The sequence below is a fragment of the Callospermophilus lateralis genome, chromosome 10, assembly GCF_048772815.1.
Source record: "Callospermophilus lateralis isolate mCalLat2 chromosome 10, mCalLat2.hap1, whole genome shotgun sequence".
Lineage (NCBI taxonomy): Eukaryota > Metazoa > Chordata > Mammalia > Rodentia > Sciuridae > Callospermophilus > Callospermophilus lateralis.
Genome location: NC_135314.1, coordinates 128,572,629 through 128,598,717, shown reverse-complemented (window position 1 = coordinate 128,598,717; position 26,089 = coordinate 128,572,629). Strand labels below are relative to the sequence as shown.

Below are 26,089 nucleotides of genomic sequence, written 5' to 3'. Positions count from 1 at the left end.
TGGATCAGACCTCTTACTCTGCATAGCCATTAAAACATTAAAGAAATATGAGAAGCAGCTAAAAAACTATTATGAATAATGTAGAGATGATACCAGAATTTCTATTAAAAAGTACAGGCATAAACAGAAATGTAGGTTTGATTTTATGTTTGCTTAAATGTCTTCAGGTTTTGTAGATTTTAGAATAACATTTCAGACTCTTGGTAATTCTCATAGTTTTAGCTAACATAGGGTAAATAAGAGTAGAATATTACGTAATGCTGTTTATCTTTGTGAAGTGAATGTTGTTTTGATTCCTAATGCTATATTTTGAGTGATTGTGATTATCTTCACAACTACAGTTTATTCCCTGGGTATATAATATCTTAGTATAGAGAGTTAGTTGGAATCATTAGGCCATTCTTTTGGGGGAGAATATTCTTGCTTAGAATACATGTATGTTGCTTTGGGGCAGGTGAAGTTGACTAGTCTAGCTTAGGTTATTCCAGTCTAGGTATCATTCAGGGCAACTATTCATTTGGCCAAGTGAGAGATATGACCCATTGTGCCAGTAAATGAAACCTCTTGCATCTTTAATAATGTGTTGGATGTATGAAATGCCCTTCTTCAGAAGAATTCCTACAAATATTACCACTCTATAATAGAAGACCCTTCTTTTGTCTTCTTTGCAAATAAAAGCCCCTACCCTCAAAATATCCTGCAAAATTGCAGTTGTAACATAGTTGGTATGGAATTTTACAAAGAGATACTGTGTTATTTATTTTAAATGCAGTGGCTAAAACTGCTAAGTATTCTATGATGGGTTCATTTGATAGAAATCTCAAAAAAAGGACAAAACATTATAAAAAGCCCAGTTTCAAATTATTAGGTCTGGTTTCTTACATACATGTAACTCGTTTCCCCAAACATCTTTGAACCCAACAAAAAATTCTGTATTCAGAAATTGAAAGAACTTTCTCACAAGATATTTTTACATTCAGTCGAACCAACCATATGCTTTGTCAGAAAACTCCTTATCAAAAATATATCACAAAACAATGTTTTATCACTTTAGTACTTTTAATCTGTGCCTAGGATAAGAGTGCTTTTAATATTCTTTTTGTATATTTGCTTGCCCTTCTATCTCTTTCTAATCCCACCTCCCTACACCATTTTATTCCTTCTTGGCCATATAAGTGACTTAATTGTTTTATATGGTCATTATAATGATACTGTCTTTATATAACTTTGAAAAGACAAGTAAAGATTGGTAGCGTCTGTGTGATTTATTACTGGGATCTAGGATTGGTGAGTGTTTTCTGGCCTTTTGTGGAATTTTTGGTTAAAACTTTTAAATTCTTTACCATCCTTTGTGTATGGGGTTGGGATTTGTAATTTTCATACAGCTTTGCATTTTCATTTTAAGTGTGTGATGAGTGTGAAATTATGGCTAGTACTAGCACTAATTTCAAAATTTCAAAATGTAGCCATTTCAAAGTGTTCCTTACCTTTCATTCCTGCTATTATCCTTCTCCCTTTTAACCTTAGGTCAAAAGGTTGGTGTGCTTAGTGCAGACAAGAGCCCAAAAGTAACAGGGATGTTGCATGAAGCAAGAGTACTAACGGAAGGGCTGTGTAGCTCAGTGGTAGAGTGCTTGCCTAGCATGTGTGAGGCACTGGGCTTGATTCCTCAGCACCACATAAAAATAAATAAATAAAACGAAGGTAGAGTGTCCGTCTACAACTAAAAAAAAAGTACTAATGAAAACATGGACTAATTACTAGTCCCTTTCATATGATTTAAGGAGTTGGGAAGAGAGTCCATCATTTTTGGGTCATTCACATCTCACTCCTTGTTTACCCTCTGTTTTTTGTAAACAAACTTTTTCTTTAAACCACCACAGGTAGCATATGCATCTGTTTATGTTACATATAGATACTCATTTGTGACTTCTTTGGTCATTGTATACCAAGTGTAAAATTATCTTAATTATAAGCGTCACTGATCTTAACTTTTAATGATTCTTTGGACATACAAATCAGTTTTCAGTTTCTTCTAAATAACCTTAGGTTTACACCCTGAATATTAAAATGTAAAATTGGCAGTAGTTAATTACCTGAATTGTTTGATTGGTATAATGTTAATATGGGACATTTTTAAAGAATATAAGCACAAGATTAAGAATTGGGAGAAATTTTAAATAAACGGTTGAGATATTTAAGTCTAGATGGAATATGCTTATAGGTACATACATATATGCATTTCCTTATAAGCATTTTTATGAATATTAACTCCTGCTTTTTTTTCTTTACATAGGAATATCGTTCAGAAAAATCTCTTGAAGAATTGAGTAAACTTGTGCCACCAGAATGCCACTGGTATGATCCTTTTTTCTGAAAGAGATTTCCACCCCTTTAAGAATAGAAATGAGTGTGACTAGTACAATATCCTTTGCAGCTCCAGCTTTGACTAAATATAAGGAAGAAACGATTAATCTGACATGAAAAATTCTTGCTTTGATCAATATAGCAAAATTGCACTGTTTAAAGTTCTAATTTTGATATTCTTGAAACATAGCTTTATTCAACAGTTTATTGTATGTGCTGCTGAGCACTGTTCTGAGCAGGGTAATGAAATAGATCCACATGATTTAAGAAGGTTTCTTTGATTATTATGTTTTAACTTTAAACGACTAGTCAGTTTCCCAGTGATTTTTCTATCATTTGAGCATTTTTATTAATAAGAGCACACAAACATCAGTGGCTTGGCTTTTTTTCCCTCTAAAAACCATGGTAATTTTTCTGTTTCATGTTACAGTGTGCGTGAAGGAAAATTAGAGCATACACTTGCCCGTGACTTGGTTCCAGGTGATACGGTTTGCCTTTCTGTTGGGGACAGAGTTCCTGCTGATTTACGCTTGTTTGAGGTAAGTTTGAGGATATATTTATGAGAAGTGAAAATAGTGGGTGTCAAAGGATAAAAATTAGCATTTTTAAGGATTAATACATTATTGTTTTCAAAAACTTGGTGTTCAAGTTTAAATAGTGGCAAAGTAAACATTTTTTCCCCTTAAAAAATATATATATATAAAATATATAATATTATATATTCTTTTGAGGTATGCATAAGCATATATTTATATTTTGAGATATGAATAAGCATATATTTATGAAAACCTGTGTTTTAGGCACTCTGGGAGACAGAAATAGATGATAGGACTCTTGTAATTAGAAGTATACTATATATGTATGCAAATTACTTATTATAAAATAAGATAGAATTTAGTAATTAAGAAAAGTTCATTTTTCTCATTTAGTTGAAAGAACGCCTCAGACAACAACATGGCTTTGGCAGTGACAAAAAGAGTAGTACTGAACAGAGATAGAGAAGACAGTGGAGCAGCTGTATTCAGATCTTTGTGTTTATCTAGCATATGAATACACCATGGAGGTTGTTATCTCCAAGGTCTTTGTAACTTTTTGCTCCCTTTGCCTGAAATGCTTTCTTCCCTTCATGACCCTCAGCTTTGGAGTCCTCATGTCTGTCTGGGCTCAGTAGAAGGGTTACCTTCTTTTGAGGAGTATTCTCTTTTATCTGAAATGTTGCTCTGTCTGTATTATACTTGTGTTTTTTTCCTACTTGATAGTATAGATTTATGCTTGTTTATTTTTAGAAACATTTTCCCATTAGAATAATAGCTGAGGATAAGAACTTTGTTTTGTTTACTGCCGATTCTCCTGGTATATTTGATACCACAGGGCACATTGTAAGCACTAACAAATGTTTGTTGAATGAATGAATGGCATTGATTAAATCAGACCTGTTTTGTTACAGAGATGGGAGGAAGGAGAATCTGAGCCAATTTTTTATAGTTATTTAAGACTTAAGTTTTTTAATGCTTATTAAAAAATGAATATTTCTTCATATATTATAGCTAAGCTTTATATATGTAGCTATGCTAGTGGCTGCCTCCCTTCTGCTCTATGTGCCTTTTTCCTCCCCCCACAAACAGAGAAAGAAGAGGGAAAATTTGAATAGTAAGAATCCTGTATGAGAATATGAGCTTACCTAGAATGACGGTGAGAATGCCCAGTAATTCAGTTGCTCGAGGTGCATTTCTTTAGTTTCCTTTCCAGGATTTAGTCCAGTGTGTAGAACATAGATAATGTAGTTAAGTATTTGTTGGGTAAGTGAATTAGCCTGCACAATTGTTAAAATCATGAACTAGCTCTTAGTTTCCCCCAAAGTGTCCTTTAGACCCTTGAATAAGAGCTTCTGACATAAAGTTCATTCTCAAACATGCATTAGAATGGAGGGTTTGTAAGTAGTCTGTTAGATTTACTTTCCTCACCCTTGGTTTAAGGTACTATTGCATTAATAAGCTCTCGGTGGTAAAAATGATACTGGTTCTACTGCTCTTGCTGGGAACTTCTGCTATATTCCCCATGAGCTGAATCTTTCTAGTTTATTGAGAGTTTTGAGATATACTACATTAGGGGAAACTGTTTAACTTATAACTAATTATTTGCAAAACTAACTTACTCTCAGTATCCTCCCTTATATGTATGTATGTATCTATCTACTAGATTACACATAATGCTTGTTATAACATGTTTGGAAGATATTCTTCTGTGGTCCATACTTTCAGAAACATGTCCATATCTGTAGCACTTTCTACACATAAAATGATGATTTATTTGTGTGCTTGGGTAGGTGAATATTTTATTAAGAGTGAAACCCTCAGAATTGGACTGTGTTGCAGAGTGGGAAGATACATTCTCATATTCATGATCTGCATGGAAATATTTATGTACATTTTTTATTCTTATATAATTTAATTTGAAATAATATAGGAATGTATAGCAAGAAGAATTATAAGAAAATAGAGTGCCAAGTGATGAAATGATTGTCTCAGTGCCCTTTTAAAAAAACCTTTATTCATATACCTCTTTTTATCATGATTGGCTTTAAGCTGCCAAACATGTTTTCAGAACTTTAGGGCATGATGAAACTAGGTAATGATGTTTTGTCATGAAAGTTGAGTTTTCTCTAGAAAGAGAATCTCAGCTATGGTCTCTGTTTCTCTCATGATATTTTTAAGTTTAGGCTAACCTAGTCTTATGGTAGAGCATTCTACTTTGTATGTCTCAAGTTTTGTTGACCTCATTTAAAAAGTATGATTGGTTTTGGTCTTTTGTTGTAGAGTAATGGTTAATGACACAAGATGAAGGTAATCCATGGAACTGGGATATTTAAGGAAGAAGTAATGGTTACGAACTCTTAAGATGTTAAATGAGAACAAACTTGAATTTATGGAATGTTTTGTTTTCTAAGGCTGTGGATCTTTCCATTGATGAGTCTAGCTTGACAGGAGAGACAACACCTTGTTCTAAGGTGACAGCTCCTCAGCCAGCTGCAACTAATGGAGATCTTGCATCAAGAAGTAACATTGCCTTCATGGGAACACTGGTCAGATGTGGCAAAGCAAAGGTAGTTTTCTGTTTTTTTTTTTTTTCCCTAAACAGTTCCTTTGTTTTTACCATTTTCTTAATTCTTTTCTGCTAGTTGTTTTTTAAAATAACAAAGAGAAAGCAGTATTGACTCTTAACCCTTGTCAGCTATTTGTGAGATTGAAGAGAAGCTATGCCCCTGAAATACAAATATATGAAATACATCCATAGTTTTGCCATCTGTTAGATCATAGGCCTTATCTGTTCCTTTTTGTTTTGTTTTTGTAGTTCTGGGAATTGAACCCCACAGGCTGTATAGGCTCTTTTTTGTTTTTATTTTGACATAGAGTCTCACTCAGTTGCCCAGGCTGGCCTCAAACTTGTAATCTTCCTGCCTTCGCCTCACAAATTACTAAGATATTATAGGAGTATTTTCCATTCATGGCATATCTGTTCCTTTTTATAGATAAATAGTGGTTTCATGGTTATGTTCATTACTAGTTAAAACATTTTTTAATTTAGTTAATATGGCTATAATGTTCTGACTACATAGTGTTCACCTAATTACTGATCAATGTCAACTATTTTGCTGTCTGGATTCTAGTACTGCACGAATATAAAAGGCATCATTGAGTAGCATAGGAGGGGAAATAAGAAATTACCATTAAATGTCTGAGTATAAATACGACAGATTTGAATTTTATAAATATTAATATACATAAAAGGGGGTCATGATTGAGTCAGTAATAAGTTTAATGAAATGTTTACTTACAAGGTTTGTGTTATAATGGGTAAATACTAATGATGATGACATAAAAAATTTGCTAAGGGAGCTCTTGGATGTGTTAGGTCTATGGATAGTCTTTGAAGAATGGGACTAAAAGGTGGTTTTTTTGTATGTTTTGGATGAGAGAAGTGATTCTATCTGAATGCAAATGAATTTTCCTGCTTTTCCTGTTAGGGTATTGTTATCGGAACAGGAGAAAATTCTGAATTTGGAGAAGTTTTTAAAATGATGCAAGCAGAAGAAGTGAGTACTTAATATGTTGATGTATTTGTTTCAATTCCGAAATATTTGATTATTAAGTAGAGGAAATGAGAATATTGATGGATTCTTGTGTATACTACTGAAAGCAATATTTTGTTATCACTCAGATGTCTTTGTTTAGAAACATAATTCGGAAGCTTATAATAGGTAGGTCCTAAATTTACAATTTCAGTATTCCAAAAGATTTGTTCTTTATTCATTATTTATAGTAAAATGAGGTTTATAGTCATAATTTTTTAATAGATAATGCTTTTTGTAGAAATTGGCTTTACTATATCAATTTTAAAGACTACTGTTTTTTTTTTTTTTTCTTCATTTGGTGCTGGAAATTAAACTCGGGGCATCACATGTGCTAAGTATGTGCTGTACCTTTGGATTACTAATTATTATGTTATTGTGTACCTCAGAACATAGCTTCTATTAAAATTTCTATCTACATAATTCCAGGTTTGGGGTGGCAGGAGAATTGCCAAATAAAGGAACATAGAAGATATTTTTGATGAAAAGTATTAAAGATGCATTTTCTCTTTTAAAATGCTTTTTATGTATAAAAAGGGAGTTGTGTTCTGTAAATGTTGTATTCTTCCAAAATCTGGATTTCTCAAGTAACTTGTAAGACTCAATTTGTGATACATTGTAGAAATCCATTCCAAGGAAGTTAGCAGTCAGGGAGCCTATAGGATAAAAAATCTGGGATGTTTGTGGATATAGGAAGGAGAAAAATTGAAAGTGTAAGGGAGCTAGCTGATGGTAATAAAGTCCTGGAGAAACATGTAGGGGAGAGAGAGAAGTTTTTTCCTCAGTGGGAAGCATAAAGAGAATGGATCTTTTAAGTTAAATAGGGTTTTAAAAATCGGGAGTTTTTCCATTTCTTACTGTGTGACCTTGAGTATCATTTAAAATCTTCAGTTTCTTTAGTTAAGGTGGTAATATTTAGCTTATGGGGGAGTTCTGTGGTTAACTTTTTGGAATGGGTATGTCAATCCCTTAGCAGAGTTTCTAGCACCTGGTAAAGTATATTAAATTTAGCTAATTATAGTGATACTCTCTAATTTGTCAAGGCACCAAAAACCCCTCTGCAGAAGAGCATGGATCTCTTAGGAAAACAACTTTCCTTTTATTCCTTTGGTATAATAGGTAAGAGAAGAGTGAGTATGTATATATTTTATTTTTACTCGGGCTTGCTTTTCTGAGTGTGAAGGGTAGAGTTGTTATAGTCATATTTATTTGCTTTCTTTAATATTTTTTTTTAAAAAATTATAAAACCAACCCTGAACCATTGTCTTTTTCTACAGAAAACAAATGGGGGGGGGAGGAATGAACTCTGTAATTTCTCTAATCAGCATTTCTGTAAATATTTTAGTATTGTTACTGTGATAGCATTATTTTATGGACAGGGCTTTTTTGTTTAACCTATCCTGTCATAAACATCTTGTCATCAACTGGATGGTTCATCTAAAACAAATTTGAAAGGTGGCATAATGTTTGATTTTGTGAATTTATCAAACATCTTTTTAGACATTTCTTTAGGTTTTTAATTTTTTAATATACACTTTTAATTCTTAAGTGCCGATACTTCATTATAAATAACTCTTGTTTCTTTAGGACACATGTTTAGAAGTAAAGTTATTGATTCAAGAGTATCCATGTAATTTTAAAGCTTTTTGTCAACTTTGACTTTTGTCATTAACTTCACAGGTGAAAAAAATACTTTATTTTGTAGTTCATTATTAAAGAAACTGTATACTTTGTCAGATGTCTGTTGAGTCCTTTTATTTAAGTCCTTTTATTTGCAAGGCATTTCTTTTGTCCTATCTTATGGCTTGAGTTAGATTGGTAGCAACTTTTTATATAAGTAGGATATCAATTATTTTCTTACTTAAGTTTCAGTATTTTTCCCCCTAATTTTAAAATAGCTTTGAAGTGATAGATAATCTACTTGGTAGAAGGGAGATGTAACTGAAACATTCTCTTCCCGAGTCTTTAACACCCTTTTATTGATGATTTCTGCATTTATGGTTTCTGCTGTTTTTCTGTTCGTAAGGACTTGCTAACTCATGTTTATAATAATGTTTATAAACAGTGTTTTATTATAGTTTTTCTCTTGCTTGTTTATTTATGACCTTGCTAGGGTTGGAACCCAGGGCCTTGCACATGCTAGAAAAATGCTTTACCTTTGAGCTATTCTTTGTAGTTTGTGTCCCCTTTATAGTTTTAATTTTTGATACTTAATTTACTGTTTTATTTAAAATTTATTTTAAAATTATACAGCTGATGGAAGAGGTATAAATGTTTTACTCAAGTTAATTTTCTAGTACCATTACTTTTGTAATCCATTCTTTATTCAATAACTATATTTTGTTTATGTATTATTTTTATGTGGTACTATAGATTGAACCTAGTGCTTCACACATGCAAGATAAGCACTCTACCACGAGCCACAACCCCAGCCTTCAAATGACATTCTTATAATACATTAAATACGTGTATTAATTTTAGAGTCTCATCTTTTTTTTACTTTTCTACCTTTTTAATATTATAGCTATCTTAGTGTTTTAAAGTCAATAGTGCAATTTAAAGCAATATTTATTTTACATAATTTCAGTTATAATTCTTTATTAATGCTGTTTTTCTGTCTTTATATTCATACACATTTATGATAATCTGTTGTAATCTTAAACATAATGTAGAAGACTTTTGTGTTCAACTGGTGTGTACTTATAGCTACTTTCATTTGATGATTGCTACTTACAGAAATTTAATGGCAAGTTTGATAAGTTGAAGGATGTTCTAGCTAATTTTCAGTTTGTATAAACACTGTGCCATAAAACCATCTCAAATTTACTGATAAATATACTTCACCCTAAGATTATCTGATTTTATATGGGGATAAAACAATTGGGCCTAATTTTTCTTGTCAGGGTAATCTTTGGAATAGGATGAAGTCAGGATGTAGATTGTGGTCAAGATATAGATTGTGAAGGACTAGATGATAAACGTTTTAGACTTGTGGTCCATATGGTCTCTGTCAGATATACTTAACTTTGCCATCAGCTTGAAAACAACCATAGATAGTAGGAAATAAAGGGACATGATTGTGTTCCAATAAACTGTTTACAAACACAGGTAGAAGGCCCACAGATTATAGCTTTCTGACTCCTAGTATAATTCATTGGATGTAATTTCTTTTATCAGGGTAGTATTTAGGTTAGGATCTTAGAGGGCCATTTTCTAGATATTATAGTTATAAAAAGATATGAAAAAACTAGTTTTAAATTTAAGTATTTAAATAGAATACAATCTTAAACTAGTTATTTTATTAAATATCCCATTTTCCTCAAAAACCTGGTGGTGTACCCTATTCTTTTTAAAGATAAAAAGTGAAAGCAGAAAGTATGGTTTATGTTTATTGTCTTACTCATCTTTTAACTTGAAAGAAACAACTTTTAAGTGTTAAAATGTGTTAATTGTCCTAAGTGAACCAGGTCCTAAGTCTCCTTTCATATGCAGTATAAATCTTAATGTTTGTACAAACTTTAATGTGTGATGTCTGGATACTAAGTTCTGAAAAGTAAAAGTACAACATTTATTTTTGCAAAGTTGATAATAAATAGAAGAACTATATGTTTTATAGGTCTGCCTTCTTTTTTCCTATGGTATAAAAATTATGGTAATATTTTATTGAACCATCAGTTATTACTCAAGGGATGGATGGGAGCAGTGGTAACCAGAGGTAAAACATGCACAGTATTAGACTTAAGCAGTGTTAACTTTAAACTGCTCTGCTTAATGGATTTGTAAAACCTTGTAATTGTGATCTGATATATTTTCCATTTCATATGAATGAACCTTTTAAATATCCTCAGCTTGTTATTCTATCCCTTCTAGGTGATTCTATAGAAAAGGGAAAAATAGCTATCTAATTTTGTTCCAGGTATCATCATGTTGGTTGGCTGGTTGCTAGGGAAAGATATCTTGGAAATGTTTACAATTAGTGTAAGGTAAGTTCTAATACTTTGTAAGTGAAACTTCTTGTTGCCTACCTTCTCTGGTAGAGATATCTTACATATTTCATTGTGTAGGTCAGTACTATATGGATCTCAAATGTATAATATCTATGTTTAAATAGTTCAAAACCCATATATTGAAATGATATCTGGGAAAGTGAAAACCTACATATTTGGCACTGGAGAAAATTAGTATTAGATGTCTGGAATTATTAACCCCCTATTGCATTTTCATATATAAATAGATAAGGATTGCCAAATAGAAAACTAGCAGCATGAAAGATAAAGAACACAATATAGTGTATATATGCCACATTGTTTTAATCCATTTATATATTGAAGGGCATCTAGGTTGGCTCCACAGTTTAGCTATTGTGAATTGTGCTGCTATAAACATTGATGTGGCTGTGTTCCTATAGTATACTGTTTTTAAGTCCTTTAGCTGGGTCAAATGGTGGTTCTATTCTCAATTTTGCAAGAAATCTCCATACTGCTTTCTGTATTGGCTGCACCAATTTGCAGTCCCACCAGCAGTGTATGAGTGTACCTTTTTCCCCACATCCTCGCCAACACTTACTGTTCGTAATAACTGCCATTCTGACTGGAGTGAAATGACATCTTAGAGTAGTTTTGATTTGCATTTCTCTAATTGCTAGCAATGATGAACATTTTTTCATATATCTGTTGATTGACTTTATATCATCTTCTGAGAAGTGTCTGTTAAAAGAGAATAAAATCATGGCATTTGCAGGGAAATGGATGGAGTTAGAGAAGATAATGCTAAGTGAAGTTAGCCAATCCCCAAAAACCAAATGCTGAATGTTTTCTCTGATATAAGGAGGCTGATTAATAGTGGGAGGGGGATCGTGGGAGGAATAGATGAACTCTAGATAGGGCAGGAGGGTGGGAGGGGAAAGGAGAGGTATGGCTTTAAAAATGATGGTGGAATGTGATGGAAATTATTATCCAAAGTACGTGTATGAAGACATGAATTAGTGTGAATATACTTTGTATACAACCAGAGATATGAAAAATTGTGCTCTATATGAGTAATAAGAATTGTAATGCATTCTGCTGACATATAGAAAAAAAATTAAGAAAGTATTGATGAGATAACAGGAAAAAAGAGAACACAATATAGAAATTAAGGGAAAAGAACTCAAGGAATAGAAGGTGAATTTAAAAATAAAGTATCTATTTTCAGAGGTTTGTTGCATTCATGATAGAGCAATAGAGTATTGTTTATAAGGATCAGAAAACAAAAGTTTTTAATATTAAGATTATGATTGCCAATATTAAAAATTCTATTGTAATACCATAATATGAGGTTGAAGAGGTCTCTCAAAAGATTGAATAAAAGGGCTAAAAGAGATAAAAGTGACAAAGAATTGGGGCTGGGATGTGGCTCAAGTGGTAGCGCGCTCGCCTGGCATGTGTGCGGCCCGGATTCGATCTTCAGCACCACATGCAAACAAAGGTGTTGTGTCCACCGAAAACTAAAAAATAAATATTAAAAATAAAAAAATAAAAGTGACAAAAATAATTTTAGGAAATACTTCTTCAATAGCAGTTTCAAAAAGGTAAGGGGAAATTATATATGAAGGAATACAAGAATATTTTCTCAAGCTAAAGCAAAAAGCAAGTCTTCATGCATTGAAAGGATTTGCCAAGCACAATGAAAATAATTCTAACCTACATATATCATGGTGAAACTAAGGAAAACAAATCAGGTCATCTGCAAAGAAAGTATAATTAGATGTCATTAAACTTCTCTTTAGCAATCAGAATTTCCATGACAAGGTCTTGCTAGGTTCTACTTAAACATTTTGACTCACAACACTTTCACAGACCACATCTGGTACCTGTGCGCAGGTTTAAGTTCAAACACCCCTCTTCTGAGAGTTCTTAACAGCAGTACATGCAGCATTTCACTCAGGCACACAGAGATGAAGTCAGCCTTGTGAGTGCAGGAACTACACTGGGTTAAAATGAGCCTTGTGTCCCTTTTTAAGCCAACATTTGCTTAAAAACTTTCCAGGGTTCCCTGCGAATGTGTGGTTACAAGAGTCACTTGTTCTTGGTAAATGGAAAGCTAGAGCTTCCTGTAAATAGTTATGATTCTCCTAGTCCAGGAACAGTTTATCAGAGGATCCCTTTATTACAAGTGGTGTTGCCTAGCAATGTACCTGACCTACTACCTTATCAGGTTACTAAGGGGAACAGAATTAGAGAGTTAATTTTATTAACTTTTCCATCTATAGAAATATCAGATTACATTAGACAACAACAGAACACTGATATGAAGGTTTAAGGGAAAATGATTATAAATCTATAAGTTGAAGAGACAATTCAGTTAATACAAAAAAGGAAGCAACTATTTAGAATATTTGCTTCTTACCTTATACTGATATAAATTCCAGCAAAATTAAGGTTGAAAGAAAAGATGATGATATGTAGATATAAGAAAGGATAGAACTGATCTCACCTGGACATCTTAAGAAGAGGGAAAACAAATCCTCCGTGTTGTGTCTGTAGTGAGCCTAGGAAGTAAAAATTCAAATATTAGAACAAAATCAGTGTATTGCAGGGCCAGGATTGTGGCTCAGTGGTAGAGCGCTTGCCTAGAATGCATAAGGCAGTGGGTTCCATCCTCGGCACCACATAAAAATAAAAACAAATAAAATAAAGGTATTGTGTCCACCTATAGCTAAAAAAAAAATACTTAAAAAAATAAAAAAAACTTAAAAAAATCAATGTATTTGAAAAGGAAAAATTGAATACAAGACTGGATAAGATGAATAAGAAGTAAAAATATATTTGTGATACAGTGGAAACTTTTATGTTTTAATTTTTTTCTCAAAAGAACTAAAATGCAATGTGAAAATCTTGGGATCGAACCCACTGCCTCATGCATGCTAGGCAAGCACTCTACCACTGAGCCTGAAATACATTGATTTTGTTCTAATATTTGAATTTTTACTTCCTAGAGTCTGTATAAAATAAAAAAAGCCATGAGACAAAGATGAAATAAATTAAAAATGGGGCATGAATTTGAGACATTAACCATTGGCATGTGATTGGACCCACTTTTAATTATTGAGGATTTTTTTGAGCAGTTCGGTTTGTAAAGATGGACTTTTTATTTGTGGCTTTTTATTTTTTCTAGAGTACAAAAAAATTAACACTTATTTAATAGAACAAAATTCATTTTATTTTGCAATTACCATATTGGTAATTGGACTCTTATAAAGTTAAGATCCATTATGATATCTTTTTTTGGTGGGGGGAGGGTACCTGGGATTAACCTCAGGGGCACTCAACTACTGAGCCACCTCTCCAGCCCTGTTTTGTATTTTATTTAGAGACAGGGTCTCATTGAGTTGTGTAGAGTGCCTTGATTTTGCTGAGGCTGGCTTTGAACTCAATATCCTCCTACCTCAGCCTCCTGAGCTGCTGGGATTACAGACATGCACCACAGTGCGCAGCCACATTATGATTTCTTTAGTTATCTAATTTTTTCTATTTCTTGAAACATTTGATATTTTGTCATCCTAAAAATTATTTTAATAATTATTTCCAAATGTGTTAAAAATTACTAAAACAGTAAGAAAGCAGATGATGGAATGGCCTGGAAAACTGATGTAATAATAAAAGTAAATCATCACTATCGTATTTTCCTTTTTTTTTTTTTTTTTTATTGTGTTGCTCAGGATTTCATTTAAATTGGTATAAAAGAAATCTGGAGACAGTCTTTGTAGTTTTTTTATTGTAGCAGTCAGCAAACCTGAGAATTCAATAGTTTTTCACTTTCTCTCTGATAAAGAGAATCAACAGAAAAAATATATAGTTATTAGACAAATCAGAAGATTAATGCTGAGAGCTAGGTAAAAAGCTCTGAAAGCTATAGTGAAATGGGTAAAATTAATCATTTAATTGAAATCTCGAGAGTATGAGTTATTAGATAATGATAAGTTTTCTTACACTTGTGGATTGATGAGGAAACCTTCTATTTCTAAGGACAAAAACGTGTTTCAGTTACTCTTCTGTAAGGATTTTCTCAGGCAGTGTTTTTCTGCAAGAATCTGGATCAATTTTCTTTGCTAAAAGAATATATAGTGGTATCCTTTCATCTTTCATGGTATTTATGTCATGCTTTTTACATATAAGTGGAGAAATGCTAATTAGTGGTATGAATATAAAGGTGATTAAAAGGAAATAAGCAGAAATGGAAAAATTCATTTAGGTGCTTGTAGATCTAAAATCGGAAATGTTTTGTATGTATGAAGCAAGGTGTCTGTCCTCTTTTCTGCAAAGTAGCCATCAGCATTTTCAGAAGTGTTGCTTTTTTAAAAAATTAATATTTTCTTTAGTTGTAGGTGGACACAATAGATTTATTTTATTTACTTTTATGTGATGCTGAGGATCAAATCCAGTGCTTCACAGGTGCTAGGCAGGTGCTCTACTACTGAGCTACAACGCCAGCCCCAGAAGTGTTACTTTTTGATAGGACAAACGCAAACAGAAGAACCAGGATTGATATGCTAGAACCTGTTAGAATGTTTTTTTGAAATCTGAAATCAGTATTATAAGATCAGTATGTTCCAGGTTTATGAATGACAGTTGATGAGTATTTTGTTACATCCAAAGGATGTTGCCCATTTTATATATATATGAAATACACACACACACACACAAACACACATACGTATGTATGTATTTGTACATATACATTCAAATCCAGGGTAGTTTTGGATTAAAATGAAACTGAAATTTTCTATTGTGACTTTTTTTTAAATCTGTTTATTCCTCTATAAATTATTTATAAAATGACAAATATAAAGGGTTTATTGGATGTAGATTATAAATCACGATGGCCTCTTTTCCTGACTTAATGAAGATAGGTAGAAGTATTAAGAGAAGTGGATTCCATTTGAGCTAGAAAATTCTTAAGAGTATTCCAAAGGAGAGAAGGAAGTATTAATGTAACTTTGCAGTGTATGCTTTTAGGTAATCACTGTGTAAATGTTCTAGTTTACTTTCAGCCTTTAGAATCAATCTGTAAACAAAACATAGAAAGGTTAATTATGGCTCTAGAACAAGTTGTTAATAATATTAAATTAGATCATACTGAAGGAAAAGTAGATATTATAAATCAGGGTGTAGAAGCATAAGAGGAAATAGCCATAGAATGAAGGATAGGAGTATTTTTGTACTTGGGGTGGCACAATGAAATATGGAACTTGTTATGTTAGGTAATAGAAGGAAATAGTGAATTAAAAAATTGTGATAAAGTGTACATGCCATAAAATATTTCATTTTAAAGTGTACAGTTCATTGGAGTTAAGAATATTCAGTGTTTTATGATCACCACTGCTATCTAGTTTCAGAACTTTGTCAACACCCCAAAAGAAAACCCTGTGCCTCACCAGCCTACAGTCCCTAGCAACTACTAGTCTGCTTTGTCTCTATGGATTTTCGTATCCTAAATATTTCATATGAATGGAATTACATAATATGTGGCCTTTGTGTCTCACTTGCTTTACTTAACATGTTTTCAGTGATTACCTACGTTGTAGATTAGTATTTTATTTCTTTTTATGGATGAATGATACATTCATCAGTTGATGAACATTTGGCTCATTTCCATCTTTTGGTCATTGTGAATAATGCTATAAACATTCATGATTTTTTTTTAAGTGCTGAATGTTGAACCCAGAGCTTAGCATATACTAGGCAAGCACTGTGTCTCTGAACTACATTTCTTGCCCCACAAGTTTTTGATTTTGTTTAATGTCTATACTTCATATTTTATAGAATACATAGGTGTATTAATAAATAGCCAGTAGTCCAGGGTCTCACAAGTAAAAGTCGGTGAATCCAGGGATGCCAAACAAGGCAATTTGATGTTAGAATCTATATTTTTTAACCATTGTGCTTAACCTAGAAGCTAATAGGTGTCCAGTAAATTGACTTTCCTTTCCTTTTTGAGAAGTCTCTTTTGGGCAATTGACAGAATTAACTTTGATATTTTAAGTAATTTCCAATTCAAATTATTGTTGTACTGATTAACTTGCATCTTAATACTTTGTATATATTGATTATAGTTTGGCTGTAGCAGCAATTCCTGAAGGTCTTCCTATTGTGGTCACAGTGACATTAGCCCTAGGTGTTATGAGAATGGTGAAAAAACGGGCCATTGTGAAAAAACTGCCTATTGTTGAAACTCTGGGTAAGTCTGTTGTTAAAAGCATTCTTATGCAATGATGTGTTTGTTCATATCAACAGTGAATCATGTTTGGGTTTTAGTTTTTGTCTTAGAAGTTTGCACAGTGATGTTTGACTTGAGTACTGCTTCATATGGTATTAGAAATCTTTTGCATTGTTGAATGTTCTAATGCTTGAATCATGGTGAAAAATCAATAGCAAATTAAACAGTAAAATTAATAGAATTTTTTTTTGACATGTCTCAGAAAATAATTGATAATTACAGATTCCAAAGTGTCATACTTGAGTTGAATTTGCTTGTAAGAACAGTAAGTATATAATAGTTATATATTCATCTAATATAACTTTATTCATGATATGCTGTGAAATTTAAAAAAATACTTAGGTTGTCCAAAATTATATTAAATTGAATTTCTAATTTGCATTTTAATGTTGAGAAAGTGAAATACTTCAAAAAATTTCTACTGAAGAAATTATGTGGACATATATTTAGGAACCCTCCAAACCTTCTAGAAAGTGTATTATATACAATCATAGCATAAAATTAATATGGAATAGCTTTGTAGAAACTAAATAAGAAAAGGTGAACATCTAATTATTTTTAATTTCAGAAAATTTTACCTTATAGTGAGAAATTAATTTAAAATTATGAATGAGTTGAGCTGTATAAAATTTAGAGACTAGGACAGTGTTCCAGAGTCTGATTTATTTTATAAGTCAACCTGTATTTTTCCTCATTCTTTTAATAACACATAATGATTTTTTCTCTAGGCTGCTGTAATGTGATTTGTTCAGATAAAACTGGAACACTGACGAAGAATGAAATGACTGTTACTCATATATTTACTTCAGAGGGTCTGCATGCTGAGGTATTCTATTTTTTTTTTTTTTTAAACAATAGCAGACCTTTGTTAAGAAGCTTGGTATTTAACATTCCTGACAATTTCAATGTTTTAGCATCAGAAGATCTATTAACTTAGCAGCAGAGTTATTTCCTTCCCATATGACTCTAGTACTAGGTCTTTGTCTCACTTGGATACTTGTTCCGTTCAGAAACTTTAATTCCTCCTTGGTACTCCTTTTAATTACCATCTGTCAGCCAGTCCTGTCAATTTTCACTTCAATAACTTTCCTAACCATTTATTTTGTAGTTAGCTTCCCTAGTTTCAGATGGCCTTCTGATAAAGCCTCTCTACTAGTCTTTCTGTATCCATTGATGCACTTACTCTCTGAAGTTCAAGGGATTGTTTCAGAGTTGAAATTTGAACATGTCACTCCCTAAATTAAAATACTTCAGTGGTTTTTCATTGTGTTCAAAATCCTGATATCAAGGCCTTATATGAGGCCTTGATATTTTTTTCTCTCTCCAACCATATATGCTGCCTGCTTTGGTTACTTATACAGAAAACATATGGTTTTATAGTTCTTCCCAATGTGACAAAATTCCTCCTAGGACCTTAGCTGCTGTCCTTACTTCTTCAGATAGTGTGATGTCTTTTCATCCTTTGCACCTAAATTCAGCCTCACTTTTTCAGAAGAGCTTTGTAGACCACCCACAGCTGCCCTATGTTATGTGTTTATTTAGCATTCCATATCTCATTAGCCTTTATCTCAGGTGAAATTTACTGTCTTTTTCCCGGTTATGCTATGAGTTAGAACAGGAACTCTGTTGACTAGCGTAGGACCTATATTATAATAATAAATACTTGAATGGGTGAATGAGTAATAACTTTAAAAAATTGTATATTGATAATTTCAAGTGCACATCTTTGTGGTGATTCTTGCGGAAGCTGGTTGAAAACAAGTTCCTTTTGTTCTCAGTTTTGGCAAGATTTTCAACTGCAACACTATTTAATAGGGGTACAGTATTTTAAAATATATTTGCAGCTACTTTACTGAGCAAAGTAAGCATTAGACAGATTGACAAAGTTGGATTTATTTAGGTCCATTTTACATAAAATGAAACTATTGTTATTTAGTGTGTGAAATTTGATCAAGGTCACCCAAAGCTATGTTGGTGAATCTTCCTTCTTTAAGTTTTCTTTAGGTCTTCTTTTCCTTTTTTAAATCTGTGATTTTTGTATTTCCAGCATTAACCATTTGTTAATTATTTTCTCTCTAAACTGTATTATTTTTAATAAAATATTTAGATATTTTGGTTTGATGGATTCTAGCCATGTAGAATTAAGTATCTGCCTTGTTTCATTTGTTTTTAAAATTGGTATGTTATGGATTACATTAAATAGTTTTTATAAGTACTAGCGTAAATTTCTTAATGTCTCTGAGCCTGAATATTTATGAAAAGAATTTAGCTTTTATTTTGGTCATAGTGTCAGGTGTTAGATGTGGTAATGGATTTGAGTTCTTTGCAAATTATAAGTGTAGCATTACATAAATCTAAGCTCATTTATCTGTAGAGTTTTTCATGGTTTACCCATACTTTTTTGAGGGGGTGGGGTACCAGGGATTGAACTCAGGGGCACTTGACCACTGAGCAACATCGCCAGTCCTATTTTGTATTTTGTTTAGATACAGAGTCTCACTGAGTTGCTTAGCAGCTCGCCTTTACTGAGCTGGCTTTGAAATTGCCAGCCTCATGCCCAGCTTACCCATACTTTTTATATTATAAGCAGAAGACAAAATCTTTTTAGGTTAATCATTGTGAAAATTAGAATCTATTCTTTTAACTATTACATGTTCTTCAGACCAATTTTTATTGCTTTTTTAGGTTTATACTTCAACAACATAAAAATGAATGTAGCTCAGGATAATTTTTGGTTTTCATAAGTGTTGTCACTACTGTTTGTATTATTGATTCCACTTTTTTCCCCTTAGGTTACTGGCGTTGGCTATAATCAGTTTGGGGAAGTAATTGTTGATGGTGATGTTGTTCATGGATTCTATAATCCAGCTGTTAGCAGAATTGTTGAGGTAAATAGTTTATTTCAAAAAGGTATCTTTCTTTATTATAACTTAAAGACACAATGATGCATTCATAGTTTGTATGTATTTCACAGGCGGGCTGTGTGTGCAATGATGCTGTAATTAGGAACAATACTCTAATGGGAAAACCAACAGAAGGAGCCTTGATTGCTCTTGCAATGAAGGTATGTACCTGATTTCTTTTCTTTTTTAATATTTTTTTTTCTACTTGCTGGCAGACCTTTATTTTATTCATATATTTATATGTGGTGCTGAGAATCAAACCCAGTGCCTAACACATGGCCGGCAAGTACTCTACTACTGAGCCACAACCCCAGTCCTGTACCTGATTCCTTTGACACATGAAGCATTACTCTCACAACAAAATGAGAGGCCATTGATTTAGGTATTAACTGGGTTTTAGATATTAAGTGAAGAAGACTGATAGTATTTCATTATTTTTGCTGTCTTTTGGGAACCAATTTTATTTGTAGAAATATAGATCATAGAGCTATAGAGCTATTTCAGAATAGCCTCATTCTTTATTTTTTTAATTTGTTCTTTTTAGATATATATGACTATATAGAGTGTATTTTGGTTTATTATACATATGTGGAGTATAACTTCCCATGCTTATGGTTGTACATGATATGGAGATATACTAGTTGTATATTCCTATATGAATGTAGGAAATTAATGCCTGATTCATTCTACTCTTTCCTGTTCTCTTCCCCCTCCCTATCTTCATTTCATTTTGAACTTCTGTCCTTCCCCTCCCCCATTATTGTGTGTTAGCATCTGAATATCAGAGAGAACATTTGATCTTTAGTTTTGGGGGATTCAGCCTCATTCCTTATATGCCAGGTACAAACTAATGACCAGTGGTGAATTTTTTTTTTTTTTAAATGAAGAATAGTTCCTGTCTTCCATAAAACTGAGATCTGTGTTTGAAAAGCTTTATAACTATTTCTAATTGCTGAGAAATATTAACTTTTGAATGAGAAAAAGGCAATATCCTGTAGTGTTTTCATGTAAAGATGTTATGTAGTTACGAAAATCAGCTTTTCTTTTCCCAGTATTCACTTTTCCTCCTTTATCAATTTCTTAAAATGAGTGTCTCATTAAAATTGTGGAGAGGAGTGATGTTCTCAGTGACCTTTTGTCTGCCCCAATTTATTTAATATCCTAAGTCTTAGATTTGTTTCAGTGAGAAACGTAAAAATTCCATTTTGCTATTTTCCTAAGAAAAATAACTGCTTCTATTTGTAAGAGTAGTTTGTAAAAACTTTGAGAGTTGTATGAAGTTGGATGCTTCTTAATAAGATTACTGGAAATGAGAGCCTACAGAGAATTGTGGGTTATTTTAACATTTTATTGATAAGTTGATAGTTTTAGAACATGTTTTCTCTATAGAAAACTAGTTTTGTCATTTGGTCTCCTTGTAACTAAGAAGCATAGAATAACTGTTTAAAAAATATCAAAAAAATGATGTCCTGTGTTACACTTTACAAGATATTAGCTTCTTGGAGAAACGAAAAACCACTTCCTTATGGTCAGAGGCCTCACATGTTAGGTAGGGAGTATAACTGATGTTCTTGGAATAAAAGGCAGACCAAGAAAATTAAATCCAAAACATTAAGCCACATTTAAGAATATTGCTGATTCATATCTGAGAGTTCAGCTTTAAAGGATAGGAAGGGGTTAAATGAAGGAAGCTAGGAAAGAGCTAGAACAAAAGCATAGAGGAATAAACAGGCACAGAATGGGTTGTAGCTAATCAGTTTGCTAAAGGTGTTTGAGTAACCAGCATGATTGTTAATAGACTATGTATGGTTGGTTTCTGGAAGACCTTCAGATGCCAAAAGATTCTGAACATTATTATAGTAGAAAACAAAAACCAATAAATGAAATTTTTGAGTAGCTTAAAAATATTTTTGGATATTTGGAAGAAGATGCAAAGGATACTGAGAGGGAGAGCAGCATGTTACATTGGTATTAGTAAGGATATAAAGTAATGGGGAAAAGAACTAGGATGGTAGCAACAGGCAAGACAAATTTGAGTCTCTAAGAAGTGTGGGAGATCCAAAACTTCTGTCATTTATAAAATTCTTGCTCAGTATTGATTGTGTATCTTTGCATTGTATCCTGCTTCCTTCCAGAACTTGAGCTGGTAGATTAATATAGTTAGACTATAAGAACTTGAGCTGGTAGATCAGTATTATTTGGTATATGCATAGTCCAGGTAACATGCCTTAGACTATATCTACATACACAGGCTTTCAGGTTGAAAATGTATGCTACTGTTCAGGGAAATACAAAAATGTAAATGGACTACCACTAGTTTTTCACCATTATGTGAAAAATAATCCAGTTATCTAACTAACCAAGCTGTAAATCATGAAATTTGTTTGTTAAAGGAAGAATAATTACATGATGGTTAGAATTTACTTTGTGTTTTCTTTTTTTTTTTTTCCCGTCTTATTTAGATGGGTCTTGATGGACTTCAACAAGACTATATCAGAAAAGCTGAATATCCTTTTAGCTCTGAGCAGAAGTGGATGGCTGTTAAGTGTGTACACCGAACACAGCAGGTATCTCTCTTTTTAAAGAATAATTATAACCTGTTGAGCTTAGGTCACTATTTTTATTGTACCCTTTGCCTTGAGATTTAAATGATGTGTATACATTAAATAAAGACTAGTTGTTTTAAAGTATGCATAATTAATAGTGCACCCATTTCTTCTTATTTTCTCGTTATCTTGATCTTTTTTCTCTTATAGAATCTGTGTATAGATATATTTAGTTTTGTTAGGTGCACAAATAAACATGTTGTAGCCTAGTCTCAGTTTCTTGGAGCTTGTGACATCAAGTTCTCTCCCACATGTTTTTTGTTCTAATGTTGATGGTTCATTATAGGTTTCTTCTGACTGTGTGTTGTCAATATGTATTCTTTCATTGAAGGAATGTTTTTAGAACAAACAAAACCCACTTTATTTGGTGGAAAAGTGGTTTCCAAATGTATGTAATTCATGTTGGTTGATCCAGTTTACAAACTGATAAAATATCATGTACAGGTATTTTAAGCTTTTATTCCAGGGTATTTCAGAAATTTTTGCATAATAGTTCTGAATTATCTACAGTGCATAATCATGCATTCATAGTTACTGCTACCAGTTTGATGCTTAAATTTACTTTAAAAATATATTTGTTATTGGCCTGGGGCTGTAGCTCAGTGGCAGAGTGCTTGCATAGCATGTGCGAGGCACTGAATTCGATCCTTAGCACCATATACAAATAAAATAAAGGCATTCTGCCCATCTACAACTACCAAAAAGTTATATATTATTTTAAAATTTTATTTAATATGAATGAAGAATCGCTTATGTGTTTTTTATCCCTGAACTGACCATAATCAGTTAAATTTTGTAGACAGTAATGAATAAAAGGATTCCCCCACCCATAATAAGTAGGAAACATTGGTTTTAAAAGAAAGGCCAACTTTGCCAATATTGAACTTATGAGTAGTACTCTACTAGGAATTCTGCTAATTGCTTATGTAGTTTGTTTTTGGAAGTTTTTTATTTGAATGTGACAATATACCTTTATCTCTTTTCTCCCAGGAATGAATAAAAAGACATAAACTCATAAGTACCTTTGAAGGCATAAGACTAAAAAACAGGGGAGAAAGTAAAAATTCTGAAAGAGGAACCAATAGAACGCTCCTTTTTCTGCTTCTTTAGGCCAAGGCCATTGGTAGTCCTTTATGCCTATGGAATATTAGAAATCTGCCCTTGGGGGCAGAAGTGAAGGGTAGGATTTAGGCTTTAAGATTAAAAGCACAATCATTTTCCTTAAGGATGAGCGCTTAGCTTTTAATTCCATTTGTCTCTTAGAATGTGGCAGTTAGAATATTGAAGGATTTTAGAAAATCTTACTAGTCCCAGGAAGGTTTTAACAGTAAAGGACACTCCTAACCAAGACCTATGTTCTTTGGAAGCACTTACCTATCTCTGGGCTTCATATCATAACCTAGAGGCAAGGTCTACCAGTTGATGAGCTCTTGTCAGTAACCATGAAGCTTCTAATCCTTTAACTTCTTCATCCTGAATGTAAATGGACAGGGAAGGATTGCTAGATACTTGGGGAAAGTCTTTAGTGTTAAAGACAACAGACCAAATCAACAGAGAAAAAGGTTTCAGAGAAATAAAAGGAATGCCAGATGTTATAGAAAATTTCCAAAGACATAAAATTTCCAAAGTATTTTGGAAACAAAATTCTTTGAATCAGATATTTATCAAATAACGTAAGGAATCTATCAGTAGTAGTATAGAGAGAAAATGAGAAAATTTAAAAAATTCAGCATCCACCTAACAGTGGTAATAGGAAGAGAGCAGAAAACGGGAATGTTTCCAGATTGTAAAGGGTTCTAGAATAAAATATCTTCCAATTGCTTGGCACGATGAGTATGTTAAAGTGGAGGAGCCGGGAGGGTGGTGATAGGACAAACACAAGACTTGTAATCAAGAAATTTGAGGACACTTGGAGAAAGAGAATCATAAAGGTTTCCAGAGGGAGAGATTATATTAAATACTTTAGGTGAAGGGGCGATCACACAGAGGTTTGAGAATTAAAGTTCCTATTTTATATTTTTCTGTGTCAACATCAGACACTGGAAGACAATACAGCAAAGCTTTTGCAATAAGAGGAAATTTATTTTCCGCTAAACTTACAAATGTGAGGATAAAATAAAACATATTTCACTTCACATATCTTTTGTAGAAAGATAATGGTTGATAATAATTCAAGGAAAAGGAAGAATTAGAACATGGTGAGGACGGAGGTTACGGGAAGTTTCTGAGTGTGGCAGGCCTAAACCAACTCAGATTAAAAGAGGGAAAGAGAAAAAGACTGAAGGAGGAAGGTCTCCAGTAACAATACAGAAATTATGGCTTACCTGCTCATTTGATTGTGCGAAAATCATCAAATGGGAAGGGTTTTATATTACATTGAAGAGTTTGAGAAGGTTTGGTTGAGAGGTTTAAATAAAACTTAAAATAGGGCAGTTATTACTTCACAAAACTTGAATGGGAAAAGAAGTGTTTAGGTGAATTATCAGTGAGGATTGACTGTGGAAATATCATGTTCTTCTGCTGCCTCCCTAAACCCCCAAATCGATGCTCACAGTAGTTACTTGGGAACTGTGGCAGATGGAAGCTTCATATCTTTGCGCACACACACAGTCACGGCAGGAATAGAGAAGCAGCAAATTGTGTGTTGTCCTCTAAATTTCCATTTGGAAGTGACACACATGTTTCTCATTTTTTGACAGAAGCAAAAAGGGCTAAAGGGGTGCAGCAGGGAAATATATTCTTTCCTTCAAGGAGAACTGGAATGTTTATGAATGACTGGTCATTACTGTTCTTGGCTTAACAGTGAGGAATCTTAAACTGTATCATAAGGATAAGAAGAGGGAGAATAGGTAGTAGAGGTGGCCAAATTCATAGTTATCACAAGAGACAACTGTTTAAAATTGATAATTGAAGCAGTAGCAATATAAATATGTTAAAAACACATTGGTAAATACCAAAGAAAGCAGCTGAAAGAGTTAATTGTTTTGCCTCTGAAGTAGAACTCAGATAGATGTATTGAGTAGGGACTGTAGTTTTTTCATTATAAGCTTTTCTTTTCTTTTTTTTTTTTTGGTGGGGAATTGAATTCAGTGGCACTCAACCACTGAGCCACACCCCCAGCCCTATTTTGTATTTTATTTAGACACAGGGTCTCACTGAGTTGCTGAGTGCCTTGCTAAGTTGCTGAGGCTTGCTTTGAACTTGCAGTCCTCCTGTCTAAGCTCCCAAACCGCTGGAATTACAGGCGTGCGCCACTGTGCCTCGCCAATATAAGCTCTTGAATACTACTTTTTGTTTTTGTTTTTTGTACTGGAGATTTGAACCCAGAGCCTGGTAGGTCAGAGATTTCTTTTATTATGATAAATAAAAGAAGTTGTCTAATAATAACCCCAATTGCAATGTGGTTGTTAGATTAAATTGGTTAGATATAGACATGTAGCTAGCAACTTATGAAAAGCCTGAACCATTGTTTATGTGTTGTTGTTGGATCTCTTTTTCCTTTTGGATTATGATGAGCCTCTTCCCTGATCTCAGTGAGCCTGATGGGCCTTAGTATAGCATTCCCTCACTGTGTGGGATGGATGATAGAGCATATGTTGTTTTCTATAGAAAGTGCAGAAACCTCCCACATGTGAGGGGGTTTTTGTTTGGTGGTACTGGTGATTGAACACAGGGGTACTCTGCTACCAAGCTACATCCCTGCCCATTATATTTTGTTTTTAGACAGGGTCTAAATTGCTGAGGCCTCAAGCTTGCCATGGTCCTTCCTTAGCCTCTTGAGGAGCTGGGATTAAAGGCATGTATCTATGCCTGGCCCACCTGAGTTT

The 26,089-nt window shown here is 33.1% G+C and overlaps 1 protein-coding gene across 5 annotated transcripts in view; it reads left to right on the top strand.

Moving 5' to 3' along the window:
* Atp2c1 (ATPase secretory pathway Ca2+ transporting 1) overlaps nucleotides 1–26,089 on the top strand; it is a 133,224-nt gene that overhangs the window by 71,429 nt on the left and 35,706 nt on the right. For all 5 annotated transcript variants that reach the window (XM_076868266.2, XM_076868269.2, XM_076868267.2 and 2 more), the window contains 11 exons: nucleotides 2,297–2,358; nucleotides 2,798–2,906; nucleotides 5,315–5,470; nucleotides 6,392–6,460; nucleotides 7,540–7,615; nucleotides 10,413–10,479; nucleotides 16,590–16,714; nucleotides 17,482–17,579; nucleotides 19,546–19,641; nucleotides 19,728–19,817; nucleotides 22,119–22,223. In XM_076868266.2, coding sequence (XP_076724381.1) covers nucleotides 2,297–2,358; nucleotides 2,798–2,906; nucleotides 5,315–5,470; nucleotides 6,392–6,460; nucleotides 7,540–7,615; nucleotides 10,413–10,479; nucleotides 16,590–16,714; nucleotides 17,482–17,579; nucleotides 19,546–19,641; nucleotides 19,728–19,817; nucleotides 22,119–22,223 — 1,053 coding nt within the window. The remainder of the gene's footprint in view (nucleotides 1–2,296; nucleotides 2,359–2,797; nucleotides 2,907–5,314; nucleotides 5,471–6,391; nucleotides 6,461–7,539; nucleotides 7,616–10,412; nucleotides 10,480–16,589; nucleotides 16,715–17,481; nucleotides 17,580–19,545; nucleotides 19,642–19,727; nucleotides 19,818–22,118; nucleotides 22,224–26,089) is intronic.